General features: G+C 44.4%; 1 protein-coding gene across 1 annotated transcript; it reads right to left on the reverse strand.

Annotated features, from left to right (window-relative positions):
- Positions 1-1,557: 1,557 nt before the first annotated feature.
- On the reverse strand, positions 1,558-20,431 carry DUSP4 (dual specificity phosphatase 4). The gene is made up of 4 exons (XM_040417877.1): positions 19,968-20,431; positions 8,437-8,579; positions 4,918-5,137; positions 1,558-4,411 (listed from the first exon to the last, which is right to left on the reverse strand). The coding sequence occupies exons 1-4, from the start codon at positions 20,365-20,367 to the stop codon at positions 4,035-4,037; spliced, it is 1,140 nt and encodes a 379-aa protein (XP_040273811.1). The 5' UTR covers positions 20,368-20,431; the 3' UTR covers positions 1,558-4,034.
- Between the last annotated feature and the right edge of the window lie 6,625 nt (positions 20,432-27,056).

The raw sequence follows: 27,056 nt of genomic DNA on the forward strand, positions 1-27,056 counted from the left end.
CGAGCATGGGCAGTGCGCCGCTGAAACCAGGCTAACAGCGGCAGCCGGAGACAGGATCGCGTCTTACCAAGGAGCGCACCGAGCATGCGCGAGACTTATGCGATCCCGGCCAAACTGAAGGCCGTCAATCTAACAAAAGAGGGGATGGTTAGGGGGCGTGCTTACCTTGACTCGAAGCAAGGAAGCTCACGCAAGATTTTATCTGCAGGGGCATTTCTTAGGCGGAGCTTGACTGAGAAAATATGACTCTTCTCTGGTCAAGCATGTAAGATATGACTCTTTTCAGTCAATTAGCATTAAAGGCAGGAAAGCGTTACAGGGCGATAAAAATAGGACAGGTTAGTCCTGAGAAAATTATCGATCGATCGCTGGGAACTATCAGGGTAAGGGATCGTTCACACAAACGTGTGAAGCCCATGCCCGTGCTGTGGACCGCCAATTGCAGTCCGCAATGCACGGGCACCGTCCGTGGGGCAGGCGCATGGGGATCGCAGACCCATTCACTTGAATGGTTCCGCGATCCTTCTGTTCCACAAGAAGATAGAACTTGCTCTATATTTTTGCAGTGCGGAAGCACGAAACAGAACCCCAGAAAGCACTTCGTTCCATTCCGCATCTTTGGATTTGTGGACCCATTGAAATAAATGGGTCCGCATCCGTGTGGCGGAATGGCCACAGAACGGTGCCCGTGTATTGCGGATCCGCAAATGCGGTCCGCAATACGGCAACGGGCATCACATGTTCGTATGAACGATCCCTAAACAAGCATTAAGGTACATTTGGTTTTATATGTCAGAACATGGCAACAGGTTCCCTTTAAATAATGTATTGATCCATGAGTGCAAGTTAGAAATAAAACGTGTCTAGTTATTGATGGGAATTGCTAAGCCATATACAATGCCTAAACAGGTTTTCTATTGTGCAAAAGCTGAAAAGTCACAAAATAGGGGAAGTTGTGAGTTTAAAGAGCATCTGTCAGCAGGAACAAGCCCATTGATCCTGCTGATTAAATTGCTATATCTTGTGAAGATCGGTTACAGGGTTCCTGGAGGAAAAAAAAAGACTTGGGGAGATTTATCAAACTGGTGTAAAGTAGAACTGGCTTAGTTGCCCATAGTAACCAATCAGATTCCACCTTTCATTTTCCAAAGGAGCTGTGAAAAATGAAAGGTGGAATCTGATTGGTTGCTATGGGTGACTAAGCCAGTTCTACTTTATACCAGTTTGATAAATCTCCCCCTTATTTCTTTATATAACAGAGTGCTTCAGTGGAAAAAGGGGAGGACCTTGCTCCTCGGTGCACCTCAGCTTTACAGGGCTGGCCACGCCCCTCAGTGCACTGAAGCCCCCCACTTGCATACAGAATAAAAGTCTTTTATTTTAGAACTGCCACAACCAATTTTCAGAAGACAGGTATCCTTTTAATCAGCAGGATCATCTTTACCAGACAGTATGCCTAGTTTATTAGAGTTGATCCAGCTGACAGCTGTTCTTTATCTGCCCTCCAATTTTTCAGTTTTGAATAGTGTTAGACTTGAAACTGAAAAAACAATAAAAAAAATAAAAAAACACTATGTAAAGAATATAATGGGAAGGGTCTTGCTTAATTGACAACAGTGCGAGTGCAGTGACCTACAATACAGAACTGACCTATGCAAATGAAAATGGAAGACTGATGGCCAAAATAAGTGAGGCCCATCACCAAATGAGTATATTGCCACACGAGTTTTGCCCTTTGTGCTTTGAAAGGAAGTTTATATGGTAGACTGTTTAAGCAGTCCTTTGTGACCCCGAAGTATAGTAACACAACAATGGCTTAGCTTTTCACTGCTCAGTCTGCAGAGCTGCTGTAGGTTCTCAGTAGTAGAGGCTTTCATTTGGGCAGGAATGAATGATTAATGACTTGCTAATCATATGATTTAGAAGCTTCCTGTGGCATTTCCGAGATGAATTCAGAGTTATATTTATCAGCGCACTCAGAGTGGTATGAAAAAGAGAGTAAAAGTCATAGTGAAATGGGAAGACAACACTTAGCCACAACTGAGAGACGTTTCTTGCTCTGTGACTCTGTCACAATTACAATTCACAAATATAAATTAACGGGAACATAATAGACCAACAGTGGAACTGAAATTCTAGTTTAAAGCTTGAGATTTTATGGTGATCAATACAACACTCTCACAGTCTGCAAAAATACAGATCTAAAGTCATTCTAATCAACAGTAACATCTAGTGGATCCTTTTACAAAGTGCCATCCATTCCATGAATGGGTTTTCTGGTACCTCTACCCTAATGGACTAGCTCAGGACAGGCCACCACTATCTGATCGGCGGGGGTCCAGCTGCACCTCCACAGCTCGGTGTTCACTTCAATGGGAGCAGTGCTGCAGTAACCAGCTTCATCCACTACACCATGGACAGAGCGGTGCAATTCAGACACTGGATCATCTTCTGAACAGCTGATCAGCTTGGGTGCGGGCTCTCAGACCTCCACCAGTTAGATATTGAAGGCTATCCTAATGATAGAAATGTAAAAATCCTGCAATACCCCTTTAATGAGGACATGTAATCTCAACAATGGTGGCTAACCCCAAAAGTGCTGTATAGCATAGTCGACATGCATTTTACAGCATCGGTAACCTTATCACAAGGGCAAAATGGTAAGCACAGAGGTGGTGGTTTTGTGCAGAGTTTATTGAAACTACTATCTATATATATGCACACTCACCAGTATATGAAATAGCGAAACAAAATATGCTACCGTAACAAGTGCCTTCTAATGAACATGGGAGGCTGTGAGTTTCTAGACTGAGATCCCCTACAAGGTTGTAGAATTATACATTTGCAGTCCCTATCCATAATGTATAAAGGAAGGGCTATATTAAAGGTATTCCAATGCCACACTATGGCCATTTATCACTGCTACTCAATAAATGGCATACTGGGTTTAATGTGACACTAAATACACCAGGAGGATAGCTACAGGTCAGGCTGTAAAATCTGTCGAGCAAATACTAAATCTGACTGAACCTACATGCACATCGACATTGTACATGATCTCCTTGCTTGCCCTTGACAAGAGGCATCAATAGGGTCATCTGAATACTGAGATCACTCCTACATTGCCATAACTAATGTAGAAAGAACATTTAAATCAGAAAACAAAGCACTCATACAAATACAGTCAAAACATTGTAGAGTAGGAGGCATCATATCTAACACTCAATGTTTTACAGCTGGCTAAAAGTTTAAATACATTTTTTTTTAAACCAGTATACTGCAAGCTTATTTCAGGAGAATAATACATCCAGTGCCATATTTCAAGCCCAATACCCTGGGTATCTGGGTAAAGAGAAACTGAGAACATCAATAATCCATTTATCTTCATGGGTACGAAATACTATAATGGTGCCTAATTAACGCCACTTTACATCCTGTGTCCAGCTATGAATGCCAAAAGTTCAATCCAACCTCTCTCTCTTGTGCTCTTCATTAGATTATATAGAAATATTGATGTTCTGGAAATGTTGCTCTTTCTCTTATTGCATTTTGATACCTTGGAGGACAGTGTTCAGATACAAAAAAAGATAAAATAATAATAAAATTGCAGACTGACGTTGGAGGGAACAAAAATCTAAAAAATAAAAAATAGGCACTTTGGGAAAGTTAAAAATTTCCCAAACTTTATTTTGCTTGAAACTAAAAAGTTGCCCTGAAGCCACTTTGTAATAAAAAAGTAATAAATACAAGTTGAACATGAAATATCAATGTTACTATATAAATATTTATAAAAACAAAAAAATTAAAAATAAGAGCAGGGAAAACCAATTAAAACCTTCAAATAAAAAGCAAAACACTAGAGCTCAAATGGCTTTGGAGATGGAAAACTGTTACAATATTATTATTGCTTATTGGGTTTTACCACTTTCAGAATTTACATATTCCTTGATGAAAGTTCAGCTTTCTATATAAAAGATCTTTCGACCTAAAATGGCCAAAACTAAGTAAAGTCAGTTGCTTTGTTTTCCACACTTTCAGCAACTGGGTGAAGTTGTGATGGGACTATGAAGATAAGGAAGGCTGTTGGTAGCTGCTACTGATACTGGAAAGCTGAAGACAAAAGGAGATGTAGGTGAAGAGGAATTTTTACTTCGCTCTAAAAGAGTAGCTGACGGGCTAGAAGCCTCGGTAGCGCACGTAGTGGTCATGACCTGAGATTCAAACTGCAACAACTGTCCCATGAAGCTGAAGTTAGGAGAGATTATGCTCCTGCGCTGCTTCACAAACTCAAAGGCTTCTTCTAGCTTTACCCTCTTCTTCATCATTAAATAGGCTAAGCAGATGGTGGCAGAACGAGAAATGCCAGCTTGGCAATGTACAAGTACACGTCCATGATTATCCTTGATTGAATCTGAAAAATAATTAAAAAAACTTTGACCCACTGACATAAAAAAGACCAAAATGTAAAGTCAGATTTTACCCACACAAATATTTCTATGTATTTTATATGAAGACATACTTTACATTACAGAGACCTTCCCCAAGGGCGCTGCTTTATCAAACTTACTGAAAGATCATGGACTTTGTCGTTACTCTTTAAGGGAGTTCCACAAACCAGTTTCCTGTCCCTTAATATATCTACAGTCATTTCCTTAATGAACCCGTAAACCGCAATGTTCTCAGTTTTGCTCTATTTATGGTGACTGTTTGTAATGAGATATATTCTTTAATTTTACATTTTCTACATGTTGTTCATTTAGCTACTTATAATGTACTAAACAAAAGCATTATACAAGGTTTAAAAAAAAACAAAAAAAAAAACACATTTTTATAAACAACCAATAATGGAATAAATGTAAAAATACTGTATTGTGTTAAAAGGAAACCAATGCATATATAGTGTGATAAAATACCTACCAATATATTCTATTGCTTCCATGAACCAAGAGCTAATATCCGCTTTATGATTATCTTCCACCGGTATACATTTATACTGAAAGTGACCTTCAAAATGGTTTGGACAATCTGAAGATACATTCAGTAAGGCTGTGATACCTAAGGCATCCAACATGTCCCTTCGAGCAGCATGATAGGCACTGCCAAGGTAAAGGAAGGGCAGGATCTCCACTGGACCACCCTGTTCCAAAAAAAAATAAAAAATATGATAAAGTAAAGTAATAGGCAGGAAAAGCATTGTATATACATCAGACATTTCAGCCAAATGTATCAACTTTAACCCCCTTCTTTAAAGATAGCGCCTGCTCAGCTTTACACAGCAGACACTCCTCAGATGCAGTGTTCAATTGCCTGAAACGCCACACTCCTGATGCCCAAACAGCTCCCTCGCAATGAGATCGTGGGAGACGTTCAGTTGCTATTGCAGGTTCCGAGGCCTGTCAAAGCAAAGAACGTAGTGATTCTCCCATAGACAGCTATGGTAAATCATTCCAGTCTATGGGAGAAGTGATCAGACTAGAGTTGTTGCGATACCAAATTTTTGATTCGGTTTCGATACCATGAAAAAGTATTGCGATACTCGATACCATTCGATACCACGCGAAAAAAATAAACAAAAAAAGCCACGTGCATTCCTCATTTTTAAAAATGGCGAATCGCGCAGTTTTTATTTTATTTTTTCTGTTCCAGCATTCACCACCTAGATTTTTTTTTTATATTTTAATAGTTTGGACTTTTCTGACGTGGCGATGTAATATGTTTATTTATATATTTTATATGTGAAATTGGGAAAAGGGGGGTGATTTATACTTCATATTTTAGTGGGGTTTTTTTTTCCACTTTTTATTTAATAACTATTTCCCCCCTTAGGGGCTAGAACCTGGGATCTTTCATCCCTTTTCCTATTCACCCTGATAGATCTCTATCAGGGTGAATAGGACTCCACACTGTCCCTGCTGCTCTGTGCTTTGTGCACACAGCATCAGGGATGTTACTATGGCAACCAGGGCTTCTGTAGTGTCCTGGCTGCCATGGTAACCGATCGGAGCCCCAGGCTTACACAGCTGGGGCTCCGATCAGAAGCTGCCACTGCACCACCAATGAGGGGGAGTGGAGAGGTCCCTGTGGCCACTGCCACCAATGATTTTAATACTGGAGGGTTGAGAGGGGCCGGCGCACTGTGCCACCAATGATTTTAATGGGATGGGGGGATTGAGGGGGGGGGCACACTGCACCACCAATGATTTTACCCCTTTATACAGGAGGCGGGTACTAGCAGATCAGCGGCAGTTAACTGCCGCTGATCGCAGCTCCCTGTCAGGGGCAGGGTGCCGGCAATGCGATTCTGCTGCCGGCACCCGCCTCCTGTATGTGTTAAAGACTGACTACTGTATATGAGTCCAGACTTTCACTATTAGGCCACACAGAGCGGCGCCCAGCGATGTCTCAGCACTCACCATTTAGTCCTGGGCGCCGCTCCGTTCGCCCGCAGTGCCCCATTACTGTCTCCTCTCCTGCTCCACATGCTGCTGATTACTATCGGAGCGATGGGAGGAGACATCAGCTTCACTAGTGGGCGTTCCTTCTCCCTGGCTGTAGCGCTGTCCAATCGCAGCGCAGGGAAAAGGAACGCCCACTAGTGAAGCTGATGTCTCCTCCCATCGCTCCGATAGTAATCCTATCATTGGTGGCGCAGTGCGCCCGCCCCTCCTCCGCCCCTCTCTTCTCATTGCCGCCCCTCCTCCACCCCCTCTCTTCTCATTGCCGCCCCTCCTCCGCCCCTCTCTTCTCATTGCCGCCCCTCCTCCGCCCCTCTCTTCTCATTGGTGGCAGCGGCAGCAGCAGCACAGGGGGAGGGAGGACAGCTTCCTTCTCCCCGTGCTGCTGAGAGAGAACATGAGCGCGCCGATAGCATCATGTTCAGAGATACTAGACTGCGCAGAAGCGCAGCCCAGTATCGAAAAAACGGAAATCCCGGTATCGTATCGATACCGGGACAAAAGTATCGATTGGGTATCGAAATTTCGATACCCGCAACAACCCTAGATCAGACAATTGCATGCTAATTAAAAAAATAATAATTAGGAAGACAAAAAAAAAAAAAAATACACACACATTAAAAAAATAAAGTTTTTAAAAATATTTTAAAAAATAGGTAACGGTGCATCCCAAAATGCTGGTAATATAAAAATATTTATCCCATACACTGAATGGTGTAACGAAAAAAATATAGCAGATTTGCTGTTTGGTTGCTTCACCTCCCCAAATTTTTTTTATAAAAAGGTGATCAAAAAGTCATTCACATTCTAAAATGGAATCAATGAACAATACAGATTGCCCTGTAAAAAACAAGCCATAAATATAAAAACATTATGGTGCTCAATATATCACGATGCAAAGAAAAAAAATTACCGTACTTAGAAGAAAAACCATAAAAATGTGGCATTGTTGTAATCGTACTGACCCAGAGAATGAAAGTAACGTCACTTTTACCTTATAGGGAAGCCACAAAGCTGTAGCAGAATTGTGTCCCCCCCCCCCCCCCACCTTTAGAATTTTCTTCTAGGTGATCCTTTCTGGCTGACTTGTTCCATTTTGCTGTTGAACAGCTGGTGGGGCGGAGCTTAGAGGTTCTCCAGGATTTAAAATGGCTGCCAGCCTCAATGGAAAACTCACCAACACGTAGTATATGCAAGAGTGAAGCCCCGCCCCCTCACACCTCTATGCAGCCAGTCGTGCTCACGTTCTAGGACGATTCCTGAGAAGGGTTATTCCCATCTTAACCTTTAGAGATTGTCATAACCCTCAGAGACAGCGGCTAGGGGTGGCTGGAGTTACGGAAACTGCAAAGCAGGCTGGGTTACACTGTTACTATAAGAAGTACATGGGACCTACACGAAGAGCTTGGCTCACCATGCTATGCCGATTCACTGGTATGGGAGTTACAGACACAGCACAACACAGTAGGCTCTGCTGTTCCCATATCTTCAGTCACCCTTGGCTGCTTGTGTACAAGGGTTATTCACATCCTGACCCATCACGGTTGAGATCAGAATAACCCAATCTTTGCATTCTACTGCAGACAGGACATTGGCACCTGCTACAGCCAGAGACAGTATAGTGAAGAGGATGGGTATGAGCTCAGACACAGAGACGGTGGCCACCATTGTGGCAAATGCACCTTTGTGTATAATCGCTGCCCCTTTGACTTTGATGGAGATCAGTAAAAATGTCAAATCAAAGCCAGGGGCACTGTTTATGGACAGCATTTCCACACAAAAGCAGGAGGACTTGCTGCGCTGGGGGCTACCCGCCCCGGGCACTTGCCACCTCATTTTCATAAAGAGTAAAAGTTCTGTTTCTTGCCAGTAAGAAGCCGCTCAGAAAGGTATGGATTTACAGAGCATATACAACCTGGCAGACCCCTTTTAACAGGAGAGATGCTCACTACCATTGTGTCCTGTATAAATGATTAGTTACCTGATCATGCAGTGGGGTTGCACATGAACTGCAGCCCGTGCCAGCCGACTCAATGCTGGTAGAGGCAGGTAGAGAAATACTGTTTATGGATTTTGATTTTGCACAGAATTCTGGGTACTCGGAATGAAATCTCTCATAGCCTCCTGTAGAAAAAAAAAAGAAATTTTTTGATAAAAGAAACTGCAAGGCAAAAGAAAATCAAATTTGGTGTCTTAAAGGGAACCTGTCATCTGGATTTTGTGTATAGAGCTGAAAAAAACAAAAAAATTTTTTTTTTTTTTATCAATATGCAAGTTAACCTGAGAGGAGTCCTGTACGTGGGATGAGTCAGGGACAGGACTCATCTCAGGTTAATTTGCATATGGATAAAATTTTTATTTTTTACACAATAAAAGCACACAGAGCTATGGGGGCCATCTAGCAACCCATATCCTCAGCTCTATACACAAAATCCCGTTGACAGGTTCCCTTTAAAGGGTTTATACCCTTCTCAGACATTAATCACTAGTATCTAAATCTGACAGAAGTGGGGACCCGCACCTATCTCCAGAGAGAGACAAAGTGAAGGGGGCGCTCTGCGCATGCACATCTCTAGGGGACTGCTGGAAACAGTTGAGCCAGTGCTTGACTATTTTCAGAACTCCCATAACAGTAAATGATGGGTGGCTGCGCTTGCATGGTGCGCTCATTTTCACTTTGGGGGTCCGATTCTGGAGACAGGAGTGGGTCCCAGAGGTGCCGATATGCTACCAATGTCCGAGATGAGACAACCCCTTTAATGCACATTTAAGGTATATTGTATAACAACATTCATGAAAGGCGACAAATCCAATGACAAATGGCATTGAGGGTTAGAGCCCTCCTCTGACACAATAAATCACCCTACAACACTACGGTAGACATTTCACCATCAGAACTCCCACCGAGGAGTAAAATATACTGTCTACCTACAACTCTGGCCAAGGCTGGGAGACATTGATTTTTATGCCGCTTTCTCCTTGAAATCGATGGCTTTTTCAAATAAAACAATGTGATTGAGGACCAGAAATAATGAAATTTTCTGCCAGATTATTGGGATCATTTTCATTTAGAGATCTATGGGGTCCAAAGGAAATCTTTAATACCGGTGTCAGACAGCCATGACAGAATGTAGCCCACACAAGTTCTACCACACTACTCATATAACCCTGTATTATCCCATATTTCTGTAAAACCTAGGAGAGCGATGACAATTTGAACATCTAACGGCCATACATCTGACCAATACACCTTGGTATCAAGAAGAACGATATTCCTTCCCTTGGAAATCTCTTCCCACCCCCACAAGCATTATAGAAATGTACAGTGGTTTGTGCAGAACTGTGTGCACATTTGTGAATGAACTGAGGGGAAAATGTGAGTGGGAGGCAAGATTAACACCTCCGCTACTCAGGAAGGAAGCTGCGCAGCTGCCGTGCTTTAATTTCCCAAGGGTGGCTCCGAGTTTTCTGAATGGATCCAGGTTGCAACTGCATCCAAGGAAAGACTTCCCACGTCCATTTATTCTCATTAGTATGCCTGCCGCCAGGAGCCGTGCTGACAGTCTTATCTGTACCAATCACACAGATCAGTTTCTATGGCAGCAGGCAGTGTATATGAGCATTACCACAGCACCCACACTACGCAGGGATGGGGAGGAAGAGATTCGGTCTTCTGGGGTGTATACCCATATCTGTTTTATGCAGATGGTCCTACTTTCTTAATACATGAAGGAAAGCAGAAAAGGAAATGCTCCTGGACTACTCCCCTCCATCCTAAAGATCACCGGGGGTCCCAGCCATCAGACCCTCAACAACCGCTAGTGAAGGCATATCTTGGTGATTTGCCACTATTTTCGGAAAATCCTATAAAAATAAAATAGAACAGACGTGAAATAAAATTGCCCACCCTCGATAGGGCAAAGAGACCCTATGAGCAGAAAAAGTAGTCAGCAGTGAGGCGATCCCAGGTTGTCAGCATACAAATCAGACATGCTGGTTACTAGGCCTGTGCCTCTAGACACTGGATGGCAGAATTAGCACTGATGCCTTCTGCACGGGGGTTATCCCATGATTAATGCGTCATATAGCACATGACAATACACTTTCTATAGCTGTCGGCTGACAGCTATCCCTTCTGACCAAGGCTGTGTGTATACCATGGGGACAGCAGGGAGCCGCTGGTGGCGGCTTATCTCTCAGGAGAAAAGAACATTCTTTTCACCCAATCCTTCTCTCCCCGACATCGTCTGTCAGGAGCTCCCAACAACAGACTAATTTCCATGGGGGTTTTAATGGGTTTCTGTCACCTGAAAAATGGGTATTAAGCTGGCTGACATTGGCAATGTGCTAATGTCAGCTGAACATAACTATATTGGTTCCATCTCATTCTGTGGCGCCGTTAATGAGAAAAACGAACTTTTATAATATGCTAATTAGCCTCTAGGAGCAGGGGGGGGGGGTTGCACCTGGTCCTAGGCTCCGTTCTCGCACCTCTGGCCACGCCCTGCTACACTAGATTGACAGGGCCAGGCTGTGCTGAATACTGAAGGGCACGAGATTTACACTGCAGACAGGGCCGGAGGTAGGAGACCAACGATGCCTGCCCCTGTCAATCTAGTGTAGCAGTGCGTGGCCAGAGGTGGGAGAACGGAGCCTCTAGGAGCAGGGACAACACCCCCCCCCCCCCCCCCCCGCCCTTAGAGGCTAATTAGCATATTATAAAAGTTTGTTTTTCTCAATAACGGCGGCAGGCAGTGAGATGGCACTAATATAATTATGTTCGCTAATGTCAGCCAGCTTAATACCCATTTTTCAGGTGAAGATCTGACTCCAAGCAGGGCAATATTTGCAGGTTGTGTGTTGGCCCATAACTGAAGACAGACTGTACAGATGGTCAGCACTATACACGGCTTTATGTTAAGTAAACCATGGGCAGGGTTGTGCCATTCAGTCCTCCATCAGCCTCCTGACCCTAGCCCCAGTTTCCTCTGTGCACGGAAAGACAAGGAAGGGAGAACGGTAAGCTTTTGATTTGGGACACCTACCCTGCATCGCATCCTGCTTATTTTGAAGCCGATAGACTCCCTTTGGCTATTTGTGCTACAAAGATTCATAATTGCTAAAGAGGACTGGGCCATCAGTACTACACTCAAGCTCCTGCGAGACATCAGCATGAGAAGACGACAGACTTCTGCTAACCGTGTACCATCATATCCAGACACCCCCACCAGTGCAGTGGCGCTCGTGCGAGCATTGCTTCTTTACAAATTACCTGCGCGTCATCTCTCTTGTAGAGGAGGTGCAGTGTAATTACAACCACTCATCCCATTTGGGCAAATAGGACAGGCATTTGTAAGTACACTGCGCTACCAATGAGCTCCTGCAGTGTTAGTGCTCGATACTAGGGTCGGGTAAAAATCAATGTCACTATTTTGTTAAAATCTAAAAATCGATTTATACTAAAATGGCAATTAATCAAGTCAATTTGATTAATCGCCCAGCCCAAAGTGGAAACAAATCCTTGAAACCAAAATTGCAACCTAAACCGTCAAGTTCCACTGCGTGCACAGGACCTACTAATCTAGCAAAAGCCATATGCATCTCTCCCGGTCCTGTACTCATAACGCACAATGACCAATACTGCATGGCAGGGCATAACATCGAACCAGAAGAATAAAGAGGCTGTATTTCCCAGATGACTTGAAGATCAATAACACAATTTAGTAGTTTTAGACAAATCTGTGAAGCCATGGACATTTACTGAGCTGAATGTACCACAATTCTGCAAAACACTTTTACATGCTTTTCAACACACGTATTACACGGTACTGTAGGTATAAAGTTAGAAAAACATTAGTCTGAACATGCACCAAATTTACTATCCAGCATCAGCCACTGTGATAAATGTGCCACAACTTTAGACTATCTAGTCTAAGTATAAGGCCTCATGCACACGGACAGCCATTAATATAACTGTCTATTCTTGTCCGCAAAACGCGGACAAGAATAGGACAGGTTATATTTTTTTTGCGGACCATGGAACGGAGCAACGAATGCGGACAGCACACGGAGTGCTGTTTGCATCTTTTGCGGCCCCATTGAAGTGAATACTGCGGCTCGGATGCGGACCAGAACAACGCCCGTGTGCATGAGGCCTAAGGCTAACTACAGTACAGTGAGGGAGATTAGACAAATGTTGTGTACGCTGTGGAAACTGACCTGCTGTGCGGATATAGAAGTCTGCACCATGTCCTTGGTGAAGATTTTATCCTTTTCAATGGAAGGGGGAGATATGAGGCAAAATCGGATCTGCAATCTACATGTAGGTTTTTGTGGGGGAAACACCCAGAAATCCACATGGAAAGCTTGCAGATGTTCACCCGTGTGCAGGCACCCTTACACTGGATTAATAAATCTGACCCAATTCATTTTTGCCAAGTTTAAATTATTTTTTAACCAACTGAAGACCAGGCCATTTTCCTCTCCATGACCATGCACATTTTTGCTTTTATGTTTTTTCCCCATATTAAAAAGTTTTTTTATATATCTGTTTTTATTATTTTATACATTAAGGCCATAAAAGAGCAGTTCAACACACTAGCTTTATTTTTATTTCCCCTGTAACTGGGGCTGACGTATTAGCCCTAAATACATGTTTGCAGGGACTGCCAGCCTGTGTATACAGTGATCAGGAAGGCAGGGATAGTAATAAAAAAAATATATAAATCTCTGCTTTCCCGATGGGAAATCCAAGCGTCTATGACAGCCGGCTCTTCGCTCCCGTACACTTTCCATTCAGTTGCAGATTAGCAAGGACTCTATAAAAATCATACATAGATCAGTAAGACATTTTAAGATGTTTGGTAGTACACACAAAAAAAATAAAAAAAATCTTAAAATAGATTTTTCCTTGTGTCCTCTAGCATCTAACCTTTTTTGATATACGGTATAACATGACCTAGTTATTCAAACTGCATCGGAACAGGGTTTTAGACACTTCTGTGGAATATACCAGTAATTCATTTTTTCTTAATTGTTTATAATTTTTCTTATATAATTATTTGGTTTTATTTTTACTTTTTTTGCTTTAACTTTTCCCACCAGAAAGACCTTCTGATGACATGACTTATTTATACACCGCATACATCCCCTGTAACTGTGGTCGCCCTGATGATTTGATAATCGGGACTAAGAGCCAGTACACTGCTGCGGGGTCGTCCAGTACTAACCATCCATTTTATGGTCGTAACAATTTCATTACGTTGTCAGAAAATTAATGTTAATGACCTTTGACCTCCCTATTCACTGACCTGTGCCTTCCACATATACAAGTAGTGAACAGGGAAGTTTGTGACATCCACTGTCATTCACTTTGTCCTTATTTTAAGCCACTGGCTGCAGGGGTTACACTCACTTAGGAGTGCTAAACAGGACCCATAGGGAAAAGCAGATGGTGCAGCGTATAGTCCAGTGCACAACCGCCTCTGTCCTTGTGGGTGTGAATAGCTGCATTGTGAAGTGTGCCCTCTCCAATCTGGTTTCTTAGGGGTAAATTATCTGTTATCTGTGTGCTCCTTAGTTCTGCTATTTACTTCCTGTGCTCTGTTTTGGGGAAGTTAGATCTGAAGTGTGTAGCCAGACCCTGGCTGTTTAACAATGTTTGCTTCAGAAGTCTCAAGCTAGTTCCTGAAGCTTTGCCTTGTATATGCCTGTTCCTGCCAAGTGTGTGTGGGTTCCTGAAGTTCCATGTCTGATATGTTCGGGTTCCTGAAGTTACTGGTCCCTACAGTTATTACCGTTTGGACTGGTCTTCTGTGATAGGCCTGGATTCCTTGAGTTACTAGACCAAGTTGGAATGAGTTCTAAGTCTATGTCTCTGTGCTCCTGGGTTCCTGAAGTTACTATTGCAAGTCTGAACATGTTCCTAATCTGTTCAGTCCAGAGTCCTTCTCTGCCAAAGTGTCTGTCCTTGTATCTGGAAACTAGGGATCGACCGATATTGATTTTTTAGGGCCGATACCGATAATTTGTGAACTTTCAGGCCGATAGCCGATAATTTATACCGATATTCTGGGAATTTTCATTTTTGAGAAAAAAAAATAAATTCCTACACAAATCTGCTGAAAATTAATATGTTTATTGTTAATGTGTATTTTTTTGTTTATTGTTAATGTGTATTTTTTTTTATAAGTCTTTTTCATTTATACTTAATATTTTTGTGTTTTTTTTTTTTACTAACTTTTAGCCCCCTTAGGGACTAGAACCCTTGTCCTATTCCCCCTGATAGATCTCTATCAGGGTGAATAGGAGCTCACACTGTCCCTGCTGCTCTGTGCTTTGTGCACACAGCAGCATGGAGCTGAACATGGCAGCCAGGGCTTCAATAGTGTCCTGACTGCCATGGTAACCGATCGGAGCCCCAGGCTTACACAGCTGGGGCTCCGATCGGAGGAGCAGGGGAGAGGGGATCCTGTGGCCACTGCCACCAATGAGTAATACTGGGTGGGGGGGCGCACTGCGCCACCAATGAAGATAAGTCTCTCAATCATTCATATACAGGAGGCGGGAGCTGGCTGCAGAATCACATAGCCGGCTCCCGACCTCTATGAGCGGTAGCTGCGATCCGCGGCACCTGAGGAGTTAACTACCACGGATCGCAGCTATCGCTCATAGAGGCCGGGAGCCGGCTATGTGATTCTGCAGCCAGCTCCCGCCTCCTGTATATGAATGAATGAATGGCTTATCTTCATTGGTGGCGCAGCGGCCACAGCCCCTCCCCTCCTCTTGTCTTCTCTTCTGTCATTGGCGGCAGCAGCACAGGGGGAGGAGACACTGCTTCCTTCTCCCCTGTGCTGCGGAGGGAACACAGAACGCGCTGAGAGCAGCGCGTTCTGTGTTCCCCATACGTTATCGGTATATCGGCAAAATAGATGCCGATACCGATAACGTTCAAAATCCTCAATATCGGCCGATAATATCGGCCAAACCGATAATCGGTCGATCCCTACTGGAAACCACCCTCCTGGTTCCACTAAATCCGTAAAAGCTATAGGACTTCATTTGGTCATTAGAAATCCCCTTAGGTTATGTTCATGGGGCCAAAAAGAACGCTGTATGTTCTGCTGCATAAAATGGGTATTTTGCACAGGGTAATACAAGTTCAAAAGCGTCATTGTTTGCAGTGAGAAATATGCATATTTTATGGAACAGTTTAAAAAAAGAAGACACTTCAAAAATGACATCACTTCTTGAATTGTAAGAGGTTAAAACACTGACATTTATTCAGCCTTTATGCCGACAAAAACATCCGTTCTCAGAGGTAGATTCCCTTCTGATCTGCCAGTGGGTTTTTTTCAGGACACTTTGTCATGTAAACAATAAAAAAAGGCCCGCCATAAGAATCCACACATTAATGCAAATGAATAGGGTCACAAAGCGACACCAGACAACAGTCATGTGTGTTGGTCCTTTAACAGAGAACATTTGCCTTGTTTTAAAAGGCTTGCAAATACTAGTTCCAAAGGTTGGCAAACAGGCTGCGGGACAACTGCCAGAAAAACAGCAAACCAACAGCAGCTGACTGATCAAGTGACCAAATAAGAAATGCAAGATACAACCCAACAGGATATTGTCAGCTTACATATTAATGTGACGGCGGAAAAACAGCATCAGGACACGGAGAAGAGACCACAACGCCCTAATGTGAAGTATATTAGGAAGGTTCATTTATCTACTCTCCACATGAAAGTCATACATTCATTTTTGAAGGCTAGAAACACCTAAATATAACGGCAGCTATGGTAAAGAGATTATGCATCAATTCTCTAGCTAACATTTTGGAAGGGAGAATAACCACTAGTCTCTTTATATGATAAAACTAACAGGTGCCATTATGTTCTCGCCAATGCTTTATGAGGAGAAGTGAAAATTAAAGGGGTTATTCCACGAATTTAAAACTGTTTTTTGGAAGACTTTCTGTGGGTGGGCTACAGCTAATGAAGCACCGGCATCTCCCAGGACGCACTACAATCAGCTCCTTAACCCCTTTCTCCCCTGCCTAGAAAACAATCCCCGACATATGGATACATATGAAGGACCAGAAGAACAAACAGAAGGGGGCGCTAGCAGACAGGAAAATGTAATGTACATAAAAAAATAAATGATAGATTAATTATATATATATATATATATATATATATATATATATATATATATTTATATTATTTTATTTATTTTTTATTATGTGTATACTGCAATAATGCTTTATCCGAAATGCCCTATTCATTTATTAGTACCACTTTTTGTTGGATAAACCCCTTTAAGCTAGACAGTGGAAGAACACGGGTGTGCACAATTAGGGCTCTTTCACACGAGCGGATGCCGTGTGGGTAATCCGCTACGTGAAAGACAGCCAAGCCCCGTTCTGGACAGCAGAGACAGGGAGCAGTAGCATGATTGACTGACCTTTTTATTACAAAATCACGGTGACAACTTTATCTCACTGTGATTTTGTAGTAAAAAGGTCACAGAGAGGCACAGAGCATTATCAGTCATGTTACTGCTCCGTGTCTCTGCTGTCCGGAACGGGGCTTGGCTCTCTTTCACGCAGAAGATTACCAGCACAGCATTCGCCCTTACACATTAATCTCACCCCTAAGACTTGCTCACCCATCTACTGCAGCATTATTATTGCTTTTCTTAGTTCTTAAGACTACATACACAGCAATGAGCAGCAGAGCAGGCAACAGAATCGGGACAGCCAATCAAATGGATGGAGAGAAGAGTATGCCACCTAGAGGAACCTACAACTTCTACCGAGGAGGCCAAGTATGGACGACTCATCTAAGTTAACAGGGGTTGGTCACTTTCTGGTTACTGTTGACCAATGTGTAAGTAAGATGACTATATGGCACTTACTAATATAGCTATTGTTGATATTCTGAGCCATTTGTTAAATTTAATAAAGCCATGTCTACTTGTTTGGTGAATCTTCTGTGCTGTCCGCATAGAGGGCCCGTCCATAAGATGATCGCTGATGGAGGGTCATGTGACCAGACACATCATTCAGCCTCCTCCGTTTAAACACACTGGGGGAGATTGATCAAAACTGGTGTAATGGAAAACTGGCTTAGATATCCATAGCAGCCAATCAGATTCCACCTGAAAAATGAAAGGTGGAATCTGATTGGTCACTATGGGCAACTAAGCCAGTTTTCCTTTACACCAGTTTTCATCAATGTCTGCGCTAAACTTAAAAGTGCAGATGGTAGGTGTAGTGTATTTGAAAAGAGGAGGCCAAGTGATCTGCCTGGTCACACAACCTCTAGAAGATTTATGAAATATAGGAAACAGAATATGGTCAACAGTAACCAGAAAGAGGCCAACCCCTTTAAGGCTACAGTTATTTGGTGATAAAGAACTTTCTACCGATCATACTGAGATACAAGCCCCTTGCTTTAGGGTGCGACGCGACTATAAAATTACCCTGCATCTTTCAGTCAAATCCAACCCTTAAAAAGGGAATTTCTACAGATCTCAATTCCTGGAATGAAGAGTTTGAGGTGACTGGTGACACACTGATGCCTCCTCAGCACTGGTCAAACGTTACAAGAAAAACAACAACAATAATAATAATAATAATAATAATAATAATAATAATAAGAAACTTCTGCTTCTGAAAACGATTGCAGTCTTGCCTCGTTCCATGAGAGCCCGGCACTGAGTGACTAACAGCCGGGATCAAAGAACTCCAGTCCTGGACGTTTAACTCCCTAGATGCTGCTATCAACAGCAACCATGGTATCTAGGCAGTTAGACAGGAGGAGAGGGCTCCCTCGGCCCCGCTGTGAACGCAATTGCGGAGTGTCAATGCACTGCCTTTTTTTTTTTTTTTAATAAACTCTTAACTATTTATTAACTACACAAAATCACTGATCAAATACTAAATGTGTGAATAAGGCCTTAAATTGTATCCCAAAACGTCACTAAAAAAATACAATTCATCTGGCAGAAAACAAACCCTCATATAGCCACATCAACATAAAAAAACAAAATGCCACCAAGTGTCTTATGTTATACTCGTTGGCTGAATATAGTATTTTACTCTTCTGGTAAAATGTGGTGCGACCTCTGGCTCCCGTCGTTGACACTATTCAGTAGATAACTGAATGTATGGGGGAGGGGATGGCCTGCGTCACTACTCCACTTTATGTACATGGATTCTGTAGGTGGCAGCTAAATAATGTTTAAAAGGCAAAAGACAACCGAGCTGAAAATGTGCTAAAACCTGAACGATTTCATGGCTTCAGTGAAAGTCAATGTTCTCTGGAATTTTAGTATCAGAGGAAAGAAATGAGTTTGGTTCTGTAAAACATGAATGGAATGCGGGAAGGAAGAGGAAGACAAGGAAGGAAGTGGCTCGCCACACACAAGTACATGGCAGCCACTAGCCTCAGGACTTCTCATCCTTCAGTTCCCTGGACTATCATTTACATTATTCTGACTACCATGTCCAGACAAGGAAAATTGGCAGTGCACCCTACAATAATGGTCATTCAATACTTCATATAGAACACTACGCCTGGCACTAAAAGATGGGTGCATTTTCTTTGTTCCCACTGCTGTATTCTGTCACCCCCTCCCCATTCAGAAATAAAAGGCAGCCATTCCTCTAAATATTGACCCCGTGTGACACCAACCTGCTACTCCATAATGAAAAGGATGTAGAACGGCACCTCACAATAAGAGGAGGCTAATTGCCTTTCCATTGGCTAATACCAGGCTGAAGGTGTGGGGGTAGTCGAGAGCGCATAATGCCCATTCACAGACAAAAGACAGGGATTAGAAAACTGAATGAACATATTTCACCTCCCAAAAAAATGCATTAAAAGGCAGTTTATGCAGAGTGTCATGGAGGGTGGAAAAATAGGTCAACGTCGTGATCAGAAGGAAAATTCACAATGGAAATGACTAGCTATCTTCATGAATTTATGAATGGAATTCGAGGGCTAGGAGAAAGAAAGCCCAAATCCCTTCTGTGGCCAATAGGTGTTGTGCTTATTGTGAGAAGCGGCTGCAATAAGCAGCAAAATTACCACGTCACAACATTGTTTTTGCAAATCATACAAGTTTTACTGATAGCGTTATTATTTGTATTTTTTACAGCATTAAAAAAAAAAAAAAAAACACAATACTGGACAAGAGCAAAGATAAGCAGGGGAAATAGACAGGCGTCTTATAGGAAATATTACTGGCAAGTACCATCCCAAATACTCGCCAGTAACAGTTCACCAATCCAATAGGTATGTTATGCACTATACTGGATATTGTAGACTCTGTAAAAAGTTGGATGACAGGTGAATATCGGTGTGGTGGCTCTAATAAGGCTTTGGTCATGAGACACGCTGACTGAATGAAACAAATGACAGCTGTTGTGAATGGAGGCTCTGCTATGACACCCTGTCAGTCAGCCATCTTTGCAGGTGAATAGCAGCTACCTGGCGGCCCCATTACCTTTCAGCAGGCAGATGTCGGCGCTGTCCGTGTCCTTGCGCAGAGCCTGCACCACCAGGGACACGGTGCTGTCCTCCCGCAGGGACTCGGCTCGGGGGCTCCTCTCGTCGTACACGATGATGGCAGAGTAGAGCCCGGAGCGCAGCCTGCTCAGCACCTCCTCCTCGTCCTTACTGCCCGCGGGCAGCATCTGCTCCAGGCTCACCGAGCCCTTAGCCCTGCGCCGGACTATCGTGTTACAGCGCACGTTAACGGAGCCCTGGATGAAGCCTGCGCTGTGCGCCAGGAAGGGTCGGCAGTCCAGGAGCAGGCAGCTGCCCCTGTGAGGCAGGGCTTCCCTCTTCAGCAGCCTCTTCAGCACGCTGCAGTCCATCTCCCTCAGCTCCTCCATGGTCAGCATAATACTGTGCAGGGAGTACTGGCTGCACCGCGGACAATTGGGCAGACGGTTGTGCTGCTGCACGTTGTCCCTCTCCCCGCCCCACAGTTGTGACGGCTCCACGGCAGCAGGAGGGAGGGACAGAAAGCCCGAACACAAAGGGGGAGGGGGAGTGGACGGAGCTTGAACCTTCACCCTTTACACATCCTGCTGTCAGCCCGACCAATTCCTTTCCAGCTGACAGCTTTCTACTGCAGGGTAGAAAATAAAGGAGTCACCTGATAGGTTGCTATGGGCAGCTAGTGCACAATCAGCAATAGAGGCTCTTAAGGGGGTTTTCAGAATGGGGCCATATGGCTAGGATACACCCTCATTGTCTGATAGGTGGGACCCGCACCTATCTCGAGAACGGTGTCGGCCACTGCCAAGCGTTCCTATTGGCCCGCCGAGGATAGGTCTTCAGCATATAAATCTCGGAAAACCCTTTTAAAGGTTGGTGGGATTCTGTCATGAGATTTGAGCCCTATAAGCTAAACATATGGCCAGGTCCGTACTAATAACATGAATCCTAAAACTGACCTTATTAAACCTGCTTGTGGCTCTATAAGCCCAAAAAACTGGTTTTTATAACCTGTCAATCGCCTACCTAAGGTGCGCAAGGGGAGGTCTGTTAATACAGGGTGCCCGGCCGTCTGGTGCCCAGCGCCGCCCTCCCTGTCTACAGTGCCGCCTTCCTCACCTCAGCGCCGCCTTCGCCAGATCCGGCCGGCCCTCTGCCAGATCCAGCGCCTGCGCACTATGCTCAGCCTGATGCGCCGCGGACTCCTGGCAGCGGCTTCATTGAGTGAAGTGCGCATGCGCACCAGGCCGGGCGCATCCGCACTTCGCTCAATGAAGCTGCTGCCAGGAGTCCGCGGCGCATCAGGCTGAGCATAGTGCGCAGGCGCACCCTGTATTAACGGACGTCCCCTTGCGCACCTTAGGTAGGCGATTGACAGGTTATAAAAACCAGTTTTTTGGGCTAATAGAGCCACAAGCAGGTTTAATAAGGCCAGCTTAGGATTCATGTTATTTTTTTTTACTACAGGATTTTTTGTTTTTCTTGAGTCTTTTAAAAAAAATGCAGCATGTTGAAGCTTTTGGCATTTTTACGCCTTCTCTATAGGGCAAAAACAACATAAAGAAAATGCCACTGAAGAAAACACAACTGTTTGCAAAGAATGCCACAAAAAGCAGGTGGGCCGAACATGGGACTATCTCAGTGTTTTCCAGCCTTAGAGACTCCAGCCTGGAAGGGCTAAATGGCAGGAGCCACATTCAGAAAACGCGCCACCATCTTAACTGACACATTTCGTTGCCTGCACCGCTTTGAAGCATTTCTGCCAGTAAGATTTGTCTTGATGCGACGGGACAGTCAAGAGACTGGTGAGACTGCCCGGTTACCCCAGGGCCAGATACAGTGGGGGAAATAATTATTTGACCCCTCACTGATTTTGTAAGTTTGTCCAATGACAAAGAAATGAAAAGTCTCAGAACAGTATCATTTCAATGGTAGGTTTATTGTAACAGTGGCAGATAGCACATCAAAAGGAAAATCGAAAAAATAACTTTAAATAAAAGATAGCAACTGATTTGCATTTCATTGAGTGAAATAAGTATTTGAACCCCTACCAACCATTAAGAGTTCTGGCTCCCACAGAGTGGTTAGACACTTCTACTCAATTAGTCACCCTCATTAAGGACACCTGTCTTAACTAGTCACCTGTATAAAAGACACCTGTCCACAGAATCAATCAATCAATCAAGCAGACTCCAAACTCTCCAACATGGGAAAGACCAAAGAGCTGTCCAAGGATGTCAGAGACAAAATTGTAGACCTGCACAAGGCTGGAATGGGCTACAAAACCATTAGCAAGAAGCTGGGAGAGAAGGTGACAACTGTTGGTGCGATTGTTCGAAAATGGAAGGAGCACAAAATGACCATCAATCGACCTCGCTCTGGGGCTCCACGCAAGATCTCACCTCGTGGGGTGTCAATGGTTCTGAGAAAGGTGAAAAAGCATCCTAGAACTACACGGGAGGAGTTAGTTAATGACCTCAAATTAGCAGGGACCACAGTCACCAAGAAAACCATTGGAAACACATTACACCGCAATGGATTAAAATCCTGCAGGGCTCGCAAGGTCCCCCTGCTCAGGAAGGCACATGTGCAGGCCCGTCTGAAGTTTGCCAATGAACACCTGAATGATTCAGAGAGTGACTGGGAGAAGGTGCTGTGGTCTGATGAGACCAAAATAGAGCTCTTTGGCATTAACTCAACTCGCTGTGTTTGGAGGAAGAAAAATGCTGCCTATGACCCCCAAAACACCGTCCCCACCGTCAAGCATGGGGGTGGAAACATTTTGCTTTGGGGGTGTTTTTCTGCTAAGGGCACAGGACAACTTATTCGCATAAACGGGAAAATGGACGGAGCCATGTATCGTGAAATCCTGAGCGACAACCTCCTTCCCTCTGCCAGGAAACTGAAAATGGGTCGTGGATGGGTGTTCCAGCACGACAATGACCCAAAACATACAGCAAAGGCAACAAAGGAGTGGCTCAAGAAGAAGCACATTAAGGTCATGGAGTGGCCTAGTCAGTCTCCGGACCTTAATCCAATCGAAAACCTATGGAGGGAGCTCAAGCTCAGAGTTGCACAGAGACAGCCTCGAAACCTTAGGGATTTAGAGATGATCTGCAAAGAGGAGTGGACCAACATTCCTCCTAAAATGTGCGCAAACTTGGTCATCAATTACAAGAAACGTTTGACCTCTGTGCTTGCAAACAAGGGTTTTTCCACCAAGTATTAAGTCTTTTTTTGTTAGAGGGTTCAAATACTTATTTCACTCAATGAAATACAAATCAGTTGCTATCTTTTATTTAAAGTTATTTTTTCGATTTTCCTTTTGATGTGCTATCTGCCACTGTTACAATAAACCTACCATTGAAATGATACTGTTCTGAGACTTTTCATTTCTTTGTCATTGGACAAACTTACAAAATCAGTGAGGGGTCAAATAATTATTTCCCCCACTGTATATCTATGGGCACCTGTCTGAGAATGCAGGAATGTGAACGGCTACTGCCCTTTAGTCAGGAATGTGCTGGCCATGGCCTCTACAGGGAAATGTCCCAGGGGGCTGATGCCTGGGGGGCAACTGTATGGCCGCCCTCAGGACAGTGATAGCTGAACACTATGGCGCAGTTGGCAGTATTTCATGCTGCACTGTGGTATTGCTGGCATCACCTACTTGTGTTGCCACAACTTCTGTCAATTTGGACTCGCCTACAACATGGGGCCACTTTCAGCTTTTTTTTTTTTTTCCAGGGCCATTTTAAGTCCTAGTCCTCTCCTGATTTTAGCAATGGGGGCATATGTTTAGGCAAACACGTACCATCATGTGTGCACGCACTGCAATGGATGAAATAGCGCTCAAAGGGTTCATCTCTGACTGGCCCTGCTTTTTTATGGACCGTCCACTGCCTTAGGGCTCGTTCACACGGCCTTGTGGTTCCGTGGCTGTATTGTGGCCCGCAATATACGGGCACTGGCCCGTCTGCACTCAGCATAACGGAAGTGGAACGGAAGCACTACGGAGTTGAATGGGTCTCGATCCGTCCCACGGACGTTGCCCGTGCATTGGGGGGCTGCAAATTGCCGTCCGCAACACAACGCACGGAACGGAACCACAACGGCCGTGTGAATAAGCCCTTATTCTCGGTGGCAGAAAAACAGAATCCTGCGAGCTGCATTTGACACATTAAAAGTGAATGCACATCAAGCGTTTACCGCCAATGTTGAGCTAAACCGCCATGCGGCCTCCGCCGCTCCATACTGGAATTGTTCTGAGGCTATTTTTCTATTGAGAAAAACACTGGTAATCAGCCCCTCACTAAGTGTTCTAGTGCCAGGCTGCCCACCCCCGTCTCTCATAGGGCTCGTGGCAGCTCCATGTTGCACAGAGGTGTGGTAGTGCTAACAATTTCATACCACGCCGATACAGGCAGGACATTTCCTGTCAGATTCAGTCCAACTGTGGCGTGCTCCCTCGGACGCCATATCTACGGAGGAATCCTCCCCTAGTAGCAGTGTTCTCCTTGTGCGGGTGAGGCGGGCACCCTGTCACAGGCTATGGCCATCTATATGGGGGATACAGCGCTGTGTGGCCACTGCGCACTCCCTTTGTCTACAGGCAGCCTCTTTGTCCGCACATCCATTTAGGCGCTTGTCACCCCTCCCCTCACAACAACTTGGACGCGCCCATCTTTCCGGTTTTACTGAATGAAGGCGCAGGGGAGGCGGGGCTGGGCTCATTCATAACAGCGTGTGTGAATGGGGGAGCGGGCTCTGCGGTAGTCTCCTAACGTCACACGTGCTATGTCTGTGCCATTGAGAAAGCGAGAGACAAAGGCAGGCGGGTGTCAGGTTGCTGCCCGTGTACAGGAGCCAGGTCACGTGATTAGCCTAGTGGTTCTGTTGCCTGCTGATTTGCATAGACTACTTCTTCTAGCGTCAGCCGCTTTGCACATGACGTCTCATTAGCGTTTACAAATAGTATAATGGCCCTCATGCAAATCTTGAAGCGTCGCCTTTCACCCGTTTGAGAGCCTCCCATTGTAGCCTTCATTCACACACAGCTATACTGCTTTGCATAAGCAGACCTTAACCCCTTCAGAACCAAGCCAATCTTGATGAGCGATTTCATTTTTTATTGGCACCATATCTAATGTATATTGCAAAACGGTAAAAAAATAATTCAGCCATTTCATTTTTGTTCTGTTTTTGCAGAGTTCACAATGCAGCAAAATGACAATGACAGCCCTATTTTTCAGGCCAGTACGAATATGGCGACGCCACATTTGCATTGTTTTACGATAGGCTGGGGACACTTGTTTTTTATGGAGTTTTTTTTCCTGACTTTTGTGTTTTATTTGCTGCACTTTTTTTGTATGAGAAAACACCATGGTTTAAGGCCTCATGCACACGACCGTAGCAGGTCCATATTGCGGCCCACAAACAGCAGATCCATAATATACGGACAGCGGGCGTGTGCGCTTTGTATCACGGATGCGGACCCATTGACTTGAATGGGTCCACAATCTGGAGGTGTGGAACGGAGGCACAGATCGGAAACCCATGGAAGCACTACGTGGGGTTTCTGTTCATGCCTCCGCACCGCAAAAAAGTAGTGCATGCACTACTTTTTTGCGATGCGGATCACGGACACCATTCAAATGAATGGGTCCGCCTCCACAGATGGCGGGCACATGGTCGGTGTCCATGCATTGCAGACTGCAGTTTGCAGTCCAGAGCACGGCCGGCACACGGTCATGTTCATGAGGCCTAAAGGCTATGAGAATTATGAAAAGCAGTCTACACAGAAAAACCGCCATAAAAACGCATGTAACAAGAAAAAAACCACATGCAAATGTATGGCTTAGCGACAAAAAACAACAGCCGAAATTTATGTGTAGGAGCCCTTAGGCCCCTTTCACACAGGCGAGTATTCCGCGCGGATGCGATGCGTGAGTTGAACGCATTGCACCCGCACTGAATCCAGACCCATTCATTTCTATGGGGCTGTGCACATGAGCAGTGATTTTCACGCATCACTTGTGCGTTGCGTGAAAATCGCAGCAGGCTCTATATTCTGCGTTTTTCATGCAACGCAGGCCCCATAGAAGTGAATGGGGTTGCGTGAAAATCGCAAGCAAGTGCGGATGCGGTGCGATTTTCACGCACGGTTGTAGGAGACGATCGGGATGGAGACCAGATCATTATTATTTCTCCTTATAACATGGTTATAAGGGAAAATAATAGCATTCTGAATACAGAATGCATAGTAAAATAGCGCTGGAGGGGTTAAGAAAATAATAATAATTTAACTCACCTTAATCCACTTGATCGCGGAGCCGGCATCTCTTCTGTCTTCATCTTAGCTGTGTGTTGGAACAGGACCTGTGGTGACGTCACTCCGGTCATCACATGATCTTTTACCATGGTGATGGATCATGTGATGACCGGAGTGACGTCACCACAGGTCCTGTTCCTGCAATGAATGCTCACCACAGGTCCTGTTCAGCAAAGAAGGAGACAGACGAGAAGCCGGCAGCGCGATCAAGTGGACTAAGGTGAGTTAAATTATTTTAAAAAAAAATTTAACCACTCCAGCGCTGTTTTACTATGCATTCTGTATTCAGAATGCTATTATTTTCCCTTATAACCATGTTATAAGGGAAAATAATACAATCTACACAACACCGATCCCAAGCCCGAACTTCTGTGAAGAAGTTCGGGTTTGGGTACCAAACATGCGCGATTTTTCTCACGCGAGTGCAAAACGCATTACAATGTTGTGCACTCGCGCGGAAAAATCACGCGTGTTCCCGCAACGCACCCGCACCTTTTCCCGCAACGCCCGTCTGAAAGAGGCCTTAGGCTTCTTGCAGACGAGCGTGACGGATTAGGTCCAGATGCGTTCAGTGAAACTCGCGCCATTTTGCAAGCAAGTTCAGTCAGTTTTGTCTGTGATTGCGTTCAGTTTTTTCCGCGCGGGTGCAATGCGTTTTGATACGTTTTTCACGCATGTGATAAAAAACTGAAGGTTTACAAACAACATCTCTTAGCAACCATCAGTGAAAAACGCATTGCATCCGCACTTGCTTGCGGA

The sequence above is a fragment of the Bufo bufo genome, chromosome 2 (assembly GCF_905171765.1).
Source record: "Bufo bufo chromosome 2, aBufBuf1.1, whole genome shotgun sequence".
Classification (NCBI taxonomy): Eukaryota; Metazoa; Chordata; class Amphibia; order Anura; family Bufonidae; genus Bufo; species Bufo bufo.